Source organism: Tyto alba, unplaced genomic scaffold, assembly GCF_018691265.1.
Source record: "Tyto alba isolate M040663 unplaced genomic scaffold, T.alba_DEE_v4.0 Super-Scaffold_21, whole genome shotgun sequence".
Classification (NCBI taxonomy): Eukaryota; Metazoa; Chordata; class Aves; order Strigiformes; family Tytonidae; genus Tyto; species Tyto alba.
Genome location: NW_024881295.1, coordinates 1,486,410 through 1,499,879, shown reverse-complemented (window position 1 = coordinate 1,499,879; position 13,470 = coordinate 1,486,410). Strand labels below are relative to the sequence as shown.

At 42.2% G+C, this 13,470-nt stretch overlaps 1 protein-coding gene across 3 annotated transcripts in view; it reads left to right on the top strand.

Annotated features, from left to right (window-relative positions):
• Positions 1-13,470, top strand: part of LOC104356864 (alpha-2-macroglobulin-like) — a 40,427-nt gene that overhangs the window by 17,209 nt on the left and 9,748 nt on the right. Inside the window, exons 13-26 of one of the 3 annotated variants that reach the window (XM_042795189.1) lie at positions 866-929; positions 2,044-2,186; positions 2,538-2,687; positions 2,902-3,072; positions 3,779-3,869; positions 5,322-5,448; positions 5,737-5,965; positions 7,067-7,193; positions 7,781-7,902; positions 10,479-10,530; positions 11,171-11,254; positions 11,375-11,551; positions 12,459-12,543; positions 13,085-13,241. In XM_042795189.1, coding sequence (XP_042651123.1) covers positions 866-929; positions 2,044-2,186; positions 2,538-2,687; positions 2,902-3,072; positions 3,779-3,869; positions 5,322-5,448; positions 5,737-5,965; positions 7,067-7,193; positions 7,781-7,902; positions 10,479-10,530; positions 11,171-11,254; positions 11,375-11,551; positions 12,459-12,543; positions 13,085-13,241 — 1,779 coding nt within the window. Of the gene's footprint in view, positions 1-865; positions 930-2,043; positions 2,187-2,537; positions 2,688-2,901; positions 3,073-3,778; positions 3,879-5,321; positions 5,449-5,736; positions 5,966-7,066; positions 7,194-7,780; positions 7,903-10,478; positions 10,531-11,170; positions 11,255-11,374; positions 11,552-12,458; positions 12,544-13,084; positions 13,242-13,470 lie in introns of all 3 variants that reach the window. The other 2 variants (XM_042795187.1, XM_042795186.1) reach the window with 2 other exon arrangements.

The window sequence follows — 13,470 nt, the reverse complement described above, 5'->3', positions numbered from 1 at the left end:
GACACACCTGTTCTGATGGATTGTACAGAACATTGGAGAGGGGACTTAGACTGAAATTCCAAAAAAAGAGAATAGAAACCTGTGGTAGAGATGTCCATATGCTTATTTTCAAGACTGCTAACAATAAACTGAAGCACAAGATTCTTGTTTATCCTGGTAGCCTGGGAAAGCTGGTCTTAAGTATATACGTACAGCAGGTAGCAAAACAGTGAGGGAACTTACTTTTTATAGGTCTGGATCCCACACCTTGAAATTAAAATATGGTGCAATGGAGTAGATATCCTACATGGAAAATAATTGTATAAAAGGCATTTTTGACTGTGAAAAAGGAAACAATTTCTAGAAATGAGGAAATTACGGGTAACACTCAGGCTGTTGCTTACTGCCTGACTGCAGGTACCTTATTCAAGAGCTTATTATTTACAGCCTATCCTCTTCTACCAACTCCGTGTGAGTTATGAAACTAATCTTGATTAATTTTTTCTCCAGACTGTTTCACAATGCACTTGAGAGTGGAATGAAGAGAACTTTTGATCCTCGATCTGTTCCAAATTGTTAGAAATGTGCATATGACCCCCAAACTTATGTGTGCTCAGAGGCAAAGTGCTTTGAACCTGATGCAATATGTACAAAAGGGAAGCCAGATCTGACCACTGGCTGAAACACTGGTGCCCTTAGGAGTGAATATTTCTGTCTCCAAAACCCCAGTAAATTCCAGTCTGGCACTTGCTAGTATCTTCTTGGTTTTGCTCACCATTGGCAGTACTATTCATACCCACACCCTACAGTTAACCCAGTGACCATTCATTCTCCTTCCTTTCAACATTGGTAGCAACAATTACAGGAAGGTTTCTCTGTCAACCAGGTGATGGCCAAGGGACGCATTATATTAGAACACACCCATGACCTGATTGTGAATCCTGGAGATGGTGAGCAGAACTATGCATTTTTAGCATCTCTGATGGTAGTTTATGGGTAGGGGGGACATAGAGCATTTTCAAAATTAAATCTTTCTAAATTAAGTGGTTTGGGTTAGTTTTGTTTTCTCTGAGATAAGGCTGATGCTGTTCTTTTTGATGAGAAAATTTTTAAAAATTCAACCAAAAATACTCATAATGTTTTGGTCATTGTTTCCTCAAACCAACACTTTTTGCTGACCGCTCTACCCTATTCAAATTGTGGATGCTTACCAGTGTTGTGAGGTACAGTGATCAAGAAGAGCATGTCTCCTTTTCTTTCTCTCTCTCACTTTCCTACTTTTTTTTGGTATGGTTTCTCCCTTACAAGCATGCAAACACACACGTACCAATACATTTAATTTTATTAATGTAAACATCCAAGGGTTACACGTTTCAGTAACTGAGACTGGCTATGATGCATTTTTAAAAGCCTTTCAACAATGAGACCAGGGAGACATTTTGGCAGTCTATGAGAAGGAGGTGCACTGCAGTGGGTATAATCAGTATATGGTAGTAAAAGATCCTGGGTGCTTGTTCACAGAAAGTTCTGCATCCTCACTAGCAGCAGTGACAAAACTAACACCCTGGCTCATACCAAGAGATGTTCTACCACCTTGTCCAGATTGTGACATGAAGCTCAGGCCCAGCTAGAAAGAGTCTTTCAACATAGAGGGACATTTTCCACTGTGATTGGAGTGATAGTTTGGTGTTCCAGATAAATGCTTGCTTAGCAGTGACTTAGCAGTTATTCTTTTCCCCTCATTTATTTTTTGTAGACTGCAGAAGGTCTTGTAGCTTGAGGAAAAAAAGGGGTTGGGAACATCAAGAAATTATGCTAGATATTAACTGAGGAGAATCTAGAAGGCATGCTGAGGCCCACCAAACTCATCTTATTTGGCTATTACACAATCACTATTTGAATGCTGGTGTCTTCAGCAACAGCCATAGACTTGTCATGTATTCCTGTCCCTGATAACTAAAAATGTTCAGCATGAGTGAACTTGATTTTTTTTTTTATCTGGGGAAGGCAAATGCATATACTGGAACTTCCTGTACGTTGCTTAGCCTTTTTTCTCTCTGCTAGCTTATGGGACATTTCAGCTGACCTTCCCTGTTGAGGCAGCAATTGCTCCTCTGGCACGGATGCTTGTGTATACCACTTTACCCAGTGGGGAAGTCATCGCCAGTTCAGCAGATTTCCAGGTGGAAAATTGCCTCCCCAATAAAGTGAGTATAAGTCAGGGTTGATGCAACCCATGTTTGTCTTGTGGCCAACAGTTCCATTATGAGTTCCAGAATGGAGGCAGAATTCACAATGGATTCATGAAATGGTGTGACCAGATGTTGACTGAGGATAGTGACTGAAACTCTAGAATAAAGTACAAAGCCATAACTATAAAAAGTGGAGCAAGACAGAATAAGAAAGATAATCATTGGTCATTATTCATTACATTGGTCAAAGCTGAATATATATTGGAAGACTAGCAGAGCTCAGTTCACAAGGCTGGATGCTTCAGTACCAAAACATGTAACAGCACCTGGAAAAGTGGCTGCTTTAACTTCCTTTTGGGGTTGCAGGTCAGACTGAGTTTTGTACCCAAGGAAGGTCTTCCTGCCTCCAACACACGTCTCCAACTCCGTACCTCACCAAGCTCCCTGTGTGCCCTCCGTGCTGTGGACAAGAGCGTTCTTCTTATGAAGCCTGAAGATGAGCTCTCTCCCAGATCGGTAAGTCTCAGATATTTCTGGTAATGAGCAAGTACAGAAACCAATCAAGTACCTATTAACATCACAATAGACAAGGAGCCATGTATTTTTATAATTGCATTCACCACACTTTACTTTTAGAAGCTGGCTTTTATCGATGGAGTGTTAGGTAGTATCTGTGTCCCTGTAAGTGCTGACCTGCAGTATTTTTCCCTGGTTGGTTGCATCTGCCCAGGTGTATGATCTTCTCCCACTGAAGGAGATCCGAGGTTATAGTTTCAAGAACTACTACCTGGAAGAAGACAACGTAAATCCTTGTGTGTCACTTGACAACATATTATTAAATGGATTTGTCTACATACCCATTTCTCCTGATGGTGAAGGTGATGCATATGACATTCTCAAAGTAAGTGCCAGCCTTTCATTCTTCTTTGTTATTCCTGTTTGGAATTCAGTCTCCCCTCCTCTTCTCACCTGTCCTGAAGGGCTTTTTAATGAACTTTGCTGTGAGCTAGTTAAATTTTGTATGCAAGGCAATAACCAGGCTCAGGCCCTGCATCTGTGTAGCCCATCATTGGTACCTGAGTGATTCTCTGAACCATTAGAACTTTGAAAGCTTTCTCATTGCTAGTGGAGATCCTGCAAATAGGCTTAAGGAAGGAAACAGTCCTGAGAAGTGACCTCTGGTGCCATAAAATTAGAAACTCTCCCTCAGCTAGGCATGTTCTATCTCTATCCGGTGTAGATAGGTGCCAGTTACTTTGATAACCCACAAACACACCTATGCCCATCTAAAGAGTCCTGCACAAGACTTTGTGAGTACCCTCAATCTAACTCTTTTCACACATGTAATTTTCAACCAGGCAGATATCCCCAGGGTAGATCTGTGGCCTTAGCTTTCCATCAGATCATGCCAGGATTTAGGCTTAGCATGAGTGTAACATGGTAAAGCCTCAACATCTGAGTTGAACCAATCTATCTGGCATTTATATACAAGCCACTGTTATTCTGGTCAATACCAGACTTAAGTACATCTATTCTTCACATACTGAAAATAGTTTCTTTTCAAAAGTGTGTTAGCATATTTTTTGTTCTTTCTCTTTGTTTACTAGGAATTGGGCTTAAAAGTCTTCACTAGCAGCAAGATCCATAAGCCTGAAATCTGCCAGCATTATCCAGGACACATGATGGAAATGAGTTACAGTGGTTCTAGTACCTGCTTTATTTTACCTCCCCCAAAACTACCTAAAATTTACCACCCTGTTTCTTTCTTTCCCTCTACTTCTTTGAATGTTAATTACACCAGGCAAATCAGATTCTGTTCAGATATGCTGACTTAATTCAGGATCAATCCCTTCTGGACTCACTTATTTCAGGATCATGCCCTTCTGGACTCAGTCCTGAAATATGAACCTGATTCACTTCTGCCTGCTTATCCCCAGGTAGGCAGGCATGCCTGGATAGAACTTTGTGCTTGGTGACTCCCATGCCAGCCCCTACAGCAGGGATCCTGGAGGCACTAAAACAGTCTGCCAGCACAAAGTAGTGGCTTTTTTCCATCAGATCTGAGTCCAGCTGTGGAAACATAAAAAAGGAGTCTCTACTTCTGGGTAGTCATGTTCCAACAATAACTAGAGGAACAATTAGGGCAAAAGTGGGCCAAGACAAATGAGAAAGTGGTACAATTCTGTGGGTAGATATTTTACTACTGGGGGGCTGAGAAATTTGGTTCTGTTCCCAGTTCTCCCACTCACATAACTATAAGAGGCTGGGTAGGTCATGTCACTTCTCTGCATCTTCAGTGACTGTGAAGATAAAATAATGATATTATTCTTTTTTCCTGAAAAGTTCTGAGATTAGAAAGGCTACACTCCCACCTATATCACTTCCAGTCACTGACTTTTCTGGTGTGGTATCCCAGCTCCTATTAAAAAGTCATATCTTTTGGTCCAGGGATAGCTTCTAGCCTTCTATTCATAACAGATCAAATCTTTGGGTTTGAAATGCAGAATTTTTCTTCAGAGCATGGCCTGAGATAGCTGGCTGCTTTGAGAAAAATGTAAAGTCTTCTGAGTCTGATGGAAAGCCTTTCAAAAGGGACAACACTATGCAACACTGTGAGAAAGCATCTCCCTGTTCTAGAACCAGCCAGAGATGTAAAGACCCATATTCATCTCAAAAGAATCTTAGATGGAGGAAGGGAGGGCTAAGTGTGGGTTCTGTTTCTGGTCATGCATAAACACAATCACTTTTCAACGAAATTTAATAAACTATGTGCAACTGTAATATCTAGAGACAGTAAATTCCACATTTGATTCTGTATTGCAATTAGAATGTACCTTCAATAACACCATGAACATCACTCATATAATAGCAGCAGCAGCTCTTTCGGAACTACTGGGTTTGTTGGCACTGGGGGATGACTGCTCAACCCCATCCAATCTCTGTAAGAAAAATAGAAACATTAGGAAAAATTAAATATTGAGATGACAACAGAGAAACACATTTGTTTCCAGTGGCCAAGGTTTCAAAGCTGCTCTTTCAATTTTAAAATTTTATCTAAGAATAACCACTACCTGGAAAGAAAGTATGCTGATTTAAAATTGAGTTTAACATGTCTTTTCCTATCTTCCTGTCCTTGCACAATTTTGCTAGTCACTGCAATGAATCTGCCTGATAATTTAGATGATGAAATAACGGAACATATGGTTGCTGGCAATCCCATGGAGACTGTTCGGAAATACTTCCCTGAGACATGGATCTGGGACATAGTTTCAGTGAAGTAAGTGTTTATGGGCACGTAGAGTGTGGTCACTGGGACAAAACTTCAGAAGCTATTTAAGCCATAATAGAAATATTGGTATTTCAGCGAGAGGGGTATTTCTAGTAGACAGAGGGATTTTTCAAGGTGACTAAATATAGGATGCTTTGGAGAACATGCAAAAGCCATTGCCCACATCCCAACTGGTCAGGAGTTTGTTGCCAGCAGGTGTTTTTCAGTAGGTTAAAAAAAAAAAACATAGATCATCACCAGAATATAACTGAAATCTTGTTTTCTGTCCCTCACCAGCTCTGAGGGAAATGCTGATCTAGACGTGACCATCCCTGACACCATCACTGAGTGGAAAGCCAATGCATTCTGCACTTCAGCAGACACGGGCTTTGGCCTGTCCCCAACAGTGTCCCTCAGAGCCTTCCAGCCCTTCTTTGTAGAGCTCACCCTGCCCTACTCTGTGGTGCGTGGTGAGTCTTTTACACTGAAAGCCACCGTTTTCAACTACCTGACCGCCTGCATCAGGGTAAGAGACATTCACAACTTTGCTCAGTCTGACAGCTTAGGGAAGGCTGCAGTAGGCCACTTATAACATGGTTTCCCAAGTCAGATGACTGATCTCCGACTATAATTTCATATAGGTGTATGTATGTAGGAATTCTTGGTGTATTTATTGAAGGGACAATATGTTTTTCTGACAAAATTTTGGAAGCTGCATTTGTTTCACAACCTAAAGCTCTGCTGCTGAGGCCCCCAGCCTTGTCATCAAAGATTTATGTCTTTGTCCTATAGAAATATGAAACTTGGGTTATCCACAGACCACAGCATCATTTCGTACCCACACGGAAACTCCAGGTTCACCAGGGTGTATACTTGTGTTCAGCCTTTAGTCTTATCTCATATAAACATCTTCACAAAGTATCACACCAGATTTGCTGGTATGCAGACTTCCTGCGGTTTATTGCATCTGCCCCTAGAACACTGAGCAGAGCTATGTAGCTTCACTATTCTTATCTGCATTCTTTCACCAACAAAGAAGACAAGAGAGAATTTGGGAGGTGATTCAAACAACATCTCAATCACCTTTGTTCAGTTTTTTATAAATACAGACTTGTATTCTAAAAGGAATGAAGCTGAAAGAAGGAAAGGCACTGATCCAGCCGTTCCAATGCACTCTCATTTATTTCCCTGTCTTTCCTGTTTTGCTTGCTATTTTCAGGTTCCTTAGTCCACTCTCCCTTGTTCCCTTACCAGTTTTTCCACTGCTACTGTTTTACCTCTTCACCTAACTAATTGTGTGAGGGGTTTTGATTCATAGCTAAGTTTGTAATCATTGCTTTGCCTTTACTCACACAACTGGTCCACACTCTCCATTTTCCCAGAATAGATGTCCTTTCCAAAGACACACATCCTGTTCTCTACACGTACCTCCCCAATCTCTTACAATTGCACACATCTCATTATTTTCCCACTTTATCACCCAGTTCTTGCTCTGCAATATCCATAAGGTTCTTACTCCCACAGTATAACCAACTCCACTACCCATATTCATGTACTGCACTGTCTCCAGTAACCGCATCTTCTCTGCAGTTCCAACCTTCATAACACCTCTCTGTAAAACCGGCAGGTCAGTGTGTCTCTGGCTGAATCTACTAATTTCCTGGCTACACCTGTAGAGAAGCAGGAGGAATCCTACTGCATCTGCATGAATGAAAGGAAAACTGTGGCTTGGGCAGTAACACCGAGATCTCTAGGTAAGAGGCCAGACAACAGTAAAATACTGGAAACAGATGTCTGTGGATGACATCAGATCTTTGGTGTGAAGAGCTAGGTGACTGTCTGGAAGGATCTTGTCGATGACAGAAGTGAGAAGTCCAAATCTGAGGTTGAGACACTACACTGGGATGCAGTTTCCAAGTCCGAAACAAACTATTTAAGTGTTATAGGCCATTGTTTTATCGAAATTTGAATAGAAATCACAGATTCCCTTAATGTATGCAAAGCACTCAGTCATTTCTGTTGTGTAGCTGAGAATGTCTTAGCTTAATGTGGGTGGGTCTGAAATATTTTAATCAAAGCTTGCTTTCTCTGGAGTCTCCCAGAACAAGACTGATTTACAGGATCTGCCCCTCCACTATTCTCGCTGATGGACTAACACCTGCTTGGGTGGCCATCACGAAGGAGGAGGCTGGAAAGCTGCAGCTGGATCAAGATAAACCCCGTCTCAAATTTAGTTCTCTTTCTGGAAAAGCTTCTCTGTAACGCACCAGAGAGTGCCCAGCACAAACACACATTTCCCTGTCTCTGCCTGTCAAGGCTGGCTGACCCCTGTTTCCTCCAGGGCAGGTGGAGTTCTCGGTGAGCACTGAGGCCCTGCAGAACCAGCAGCCCTGTGGGAATGCCATCGTGGAGACCCCTGCGAAAGGGCAGAAGGACACGGTCATCAGACAGCTGCTGGTGGAGGTATGTGGGCTGCTGAGTTTGCCGGCACAGAAAAGTAATAATAATTCCATGCTCCACAGAAACAATTACTGCATGATAAAGATTTTTCTGTTTTAGCCAGGATAGCAGCAATAATGGCTTGTGTGACTTATTCTGCACACTTTTAGAAAAGAATCATGGACCAATAGAGCCCATAACTCATAATGTTGCCATCTCATAGTAAAATCGTGGTATTACATTACATAGTGGGACAGAAATAATAAGTCAGGCAATAATGACGGGTTTCTCCCAGACACATCATCTGGGAGATAAATGTGAATTCCTTGGTTTTACCCCTAAGAAATCACAGGAATAGGTAGTAAATGGAAGACTTGCCAGAAACCTTATGTGTCTCCTCCAGCACATGGTCAGTACTCTGGAATATGGAACAGCCACCACAATCTACAAATACTTCCAAACAAAACTACTATCATTTTGAATTGGTTTTATTACACTTTTATGAAAGTTCAAATCAGCATGAACTAACTTTTTATTTTTGCATTCTTCTGTACATTTCTTTTTCATAAGAGGTGTTTTGCAATGATAAAAACACAGCTTTTCCCATGATAAATAGCCAGTCATAAAATTAATCCACAGTGTAAGACGCCCTGTGATACTAACAGCAAAGAGCACTAGCTTGTTGCATAGTGAAATCTATATATCACGTCATAATATTGTCAATCCTATGCATGACAGGGAAGAATAATTATATATAACAAAATTACGTCAGCAGTTATATATAACATTGCAACTCCTCCTTACATTGCAGACATTCCAATTTTCAGTAAGGCGGAGCTAGGATTCATGTAATATGTAACTTCAGAAAATGTTTTGCTAGCCTGAATGTAATGACGGAACAACAATCATATCTGTTAGGCTGTGGGGTTTTTTTTATTATTATTTCATTTATTTATAAGTGAATTTGAATGTATAGCGCATTTCATGTCTCAGGGCACAAATAACTTTAACATTTCAGGAAGGCTTCCTATTTCCATATATGCCTTCAGAAAAAAAGTGTTGATTTTGTTCTTTGAAGATACTGGAAGATCGGAACTGTAAAGTCTTTCCTCCCAGATGGTGGCAGAGTGAAAATAACTGAATGAGCATTAAAATTACTTCTGCCAGGGTGTTTGAGAGATAACTGGTTTCACCCTGGTTTTGTAATGAGGTAATTAATCTACAGCAAGCCCTGACTGGATAGAAGCAGAGATTAGCATCCAGATTTGATGATTATAATAGCAGGGGTGGATACGGTGTAACTTGCTTGGGGTGGAGCGGCACTGTCCCAGACCCCGGGATGTGAATACCCCTGCAGCAGGCAGGGCGTCCCGGGGAGAGGGAAGGGAGCTTGTCCCAGCCCCTGAGGAGGCCTCTTGCCCCACTCTGCCCCGACGGGAAACAGAGCCTTGCCCAGAGCTGGTTGGGAAACAGGATGTTTTTTTCACCCAGGAATGTCTCAGCTGGAAAGGGAAATCTTCCAAAATAGTTAGCTTGCATGTTTTAATTTCCTGTTGAAATGTTAAAAATCAAACAAAACAATGGATTTCTCATTTAGTTGTATTTCAGAATGACATACTGAAACAAACAAGAAGTTGACTTTTCAAACAGAAGCATTTAGCTCTGTCATAGTTTATCCTAAAAGCTTTTTTTTTTTTTTTTCTTTCCCCTACTCTTTTAATCTTTCTCTGTCTTTTCATACTGAAGAGTAAGAGACAATGTATTTTAACCGTGTGACAAAGTGAAGGCAATACCATTGTTTACATGCTGGAAAATATTTTCAGCTGGCAAAAGTTGGGAATCAGTAATAAGGCAATGGGAACTCTCCTATTTGGAGGTTAAAAAAATTGATGCAGCGATCTCACTGAAATACACTTTGACAAAATATGTTTTCTAGTAAATATTTGATTCCTGAGTTTTATGCAGAATGTTTTCAAACAGCTCAAGAGAAAACAGGGGTTCTTTTCTGACTTCAAAAATTAGGCTAAAAGTTTTTGAAACAGAGGAATACAACCACCAGTTGACTGTGGCATGTATTTAAATTTTGGGTGTTGCAACTTGTCACTTCTGGATGTATTGGAGTGCTCTAGTTGCCATTTGTCAAAGCTCTCGCATACATATCCTACTGGTATCCCAAGCACTCAACCGTCACTGCAGTCTTAAAAGTTCTGCTAGACTGAGTAAAGGTGGGTAGCCTCGGAAGACATAGCTTTGTGGCTCTATTAGCACTGTCAGTAACATCTTTCTTGCATCTTCCCACCTGCATCATAACCTGTGAAGCTGCAGGGCCTCTCTCGGTAAGAAAAAGGTGAAGAACATGTATTAATTTCATCCTTGTAATCAGCCAGTATGTTACAGTCCTCAATTATCCTCAGTTTAGCACACAGAAGAAAAAACTTTGCAAGCAATTTCTATACACTTCTCAGTATAATGAAGTTATTACCACAGGAGAACTTTTTAAGTTTTTAATTTTCTTAGAGTCCCTTTTAGTTTCTTTCCTGAGATTTTTTCGTTTTCTTTTTTGTTGTTGTTGTTTCTCATTTTTTACCTTTTTCCCCAAGCTGGAAGGGACTGAGGTGGAAACTACCTACAACACTGTGCTCTGTGCATCTGGTAAGAGCCTTTTGCTTTCTAAGACTTTCTTTGCCGTGGTAGAGATTAAAGACAAAGGGAGAAGACAAGGTCTGTGAATGTTCCACTCCAAGAAGAAAGGTGTAGGGATCTGATAAAATTGAACAAACTAGAAACATGTCCAACTGGTAGTGAAATTAATTCTTCCTATAGGAGAAGAGCTGAGGCTGCAATGGTCCCTGCAATTACAGAGGCAGAAGCATATCTCTTAGGAACTGAGGCTGGCTAGGTCCCTGCAGGGAGAGAATATCTGGGATTTAATAGCGTTATCTCTAACATCTTTCATTCAGTGGGTGTAAAATCACAAACCAGACTCTGCAGTAAGCCAGGTCTGCAGACCAAAGCAGAAGAGACCAGAAAAATAGGCTGGAAAGTGTATTTGTCAGTCAAGGCCAGCTGCTAGCGTCACACATAAGTCCATGACAGTCTGTGTGTGAGGGTTTTGCAGGGCCAGCACAAAATTTGCAGGGTGAGAAGCTTCCACAACAAAATTACAGATGAATAGATTTGATGAAGGCAGGAAACCCCTGTGCAGGGGATGGTGTGTCACTCTCTTAGCTGCTACCCACTGCATGTAGATATACCTGGAACTGTAACCAAAATGATCTGTTTTTAATCCCAGAAAAGTCAATGTCAGAGCCAGTCTCCCTGGCTCTCCCAGAGACTGTGGTGGATGGCTCAGCCAGAGCATATTTCTCAGTAATAGGTAAGTGAAGCATTCTTAAAGTGTCACATGCAATTTTGAAACGTTTCTTCAGGCTGTGCTCAGGCTACTGGCAAGCTGTGAACTATGCTAATTTACACTGGAAATTGTCCCATTCCCCAGGTGACATCATGGGCACTGCCATGCAGAACCTGCACCAGCTCCTCCAGATGCCGTTTGGCTGTGGGGAGCAGAACATGGTCCTGTTTGCACCCAACATCTACGTCCTGGACTATCTGAACAAGACAGGGCAGCTGAGTGAGGAGGTCAAATCCAAGGCCATCGGATACTTAGTGAGCGGTGAGCTGGGACACAGCTTTTCCTTCTCTGTTCATTCCTTCCCTTGGCAACTGGATATGGACACTATTGGCCACTGGCATGTATGATCTGGGGGAGGCTGTCCTGGTGCATTCTCTGGAAAGGAACACGATACTGTGGTAGATACAATCTATATAAATCTATATATCCATAAAGAAAGAATCCTGTGCTTAGGTGGAGGTGCAGAGTGACAGAGGACAACATCCAAACAGGAACATAGAAAAAGGCCAGGACTGGCAATAACTCAGGAGTTCTCTCTGTAAGAAAAGGGATATACAAAATATGTAAATCAGACTGTAACCATTAATCATGGCAGCTGCTTAATGTAGACCTCAGACCCTCCTTAGGATTAAGATTTAGAAAGTGTCACTCATATTTAACTAGGCTAGAATGTTAACACACTAGCTAGGACATATTGGCAGACATAACACCGGTACATATGGACACGGTGACTATCTGCTGACTAACAAGGAACTGTTTTTACTCAGTTATTTCACAGAAAAATTGCACTTCCTGCAATGAAAATTATCCTGTTTTCAGCATCCTTATCCCGTGTGGAACTCACCTTTGTATTCAGTTCTCTTCTGGGAACGGTTTTCCCATTTCTTTCAAAGCTGGGATACATTTACCTCTCATCAAGTCCAGGGCAGAGAGCAGCAATGACCACAGATACCCAGTTTCCAGGTGTTTTAGAAGAGAGGAGGAGCACAAGGGTGGAGGTACTCAGAGCTGTGGGTTTGCCTGAACTTCCTTTGTAATGCTGAGCAGCGTAGCTCACACTTGTACCATTAGAAGGGGGACACTGTGTCCTATGTCTGCTACATTTCCTTTGCATGGCTCCTTGAAAAATACTGTGACAGCTAAAATATTCTTCCACTCTCCATTCCAGGGTATCAAAGGCAATTGAAGTACAAACACTGGGATGGTTCTTATAGCACCTTTGGGCCCCATTATGGGCAAGTTGGGAATACCTGGTAAGACCTCACTACCACTGGCTTTTCACTTCTGCTTTTCATGCCCTCCCTTTCCTCAGTGTTCTCTTGTGCTTGGCCATTGTGGAGGCTGAAATGGAGGTGGAGATGAAATTATAATCATGACATCATAGGATAATCATGTGGGATAATGGAGCAGGGAATGATGCTAAGGGAGATGCCTTTTAGGTTTGCAATGCTGCACTGATAGCTACTTACCTCCCCTGACACCCTTCTTCAGCTCAGATGTGGGTGACCTGCAGGATTCCCTAGCTACTTCTTGTTAGCAGAAGGTGGTGATGAATGCCCAGAGTGCCACTGCCCACCGACCTGCAGGCCTCACGGCTGTGAACGTCAGGCCCCATTTAGCATTAGTCCCTATCTCACCGAGTCACTGAGCTAGCACAGTCTCCAACCAGCCCAGTGATCGAGTCCTGTAGTCTCTACTGCTTTCCTCCACAACAGTGATGCCCATATGGGCCCCGTGACCTCTGATGGATACGGGGCTTGCTCAGGATGTCTCAGTTCCCTCTGTCACTTTCAGGCTCACAGCCTTTGTCCTCAAGTCCTTTGCCCAGGCCCGTCCTCACATCTTCATAGATGAGAAGCACGTTCAGGATGCTTTGGTCTGGCTCACTCAAAAGCAGAAGGAGAGTGGCTGTTTCCACAGTTCTGGGACACTCCTGAACAACGCCATGAAGGTAATGCATCTGCCTGGTTGGCTCCACATGGGCTTTTTCAGGCTGGAACTTGATCATAAGACCTGGGACCAAGAGAGCTATTTCAGCGCTTGGGAGGAGGAGGGAGTTATATATGTGAGCTATCACAGAAGTAGGAAGAAGCCAACAGCATCTTCTGAAGGACTTGCCATGCATGAGAAGGAGGCTAGGAAGAATTTGTCCCTGCAGGATGTAGATACGTAGCACAGGG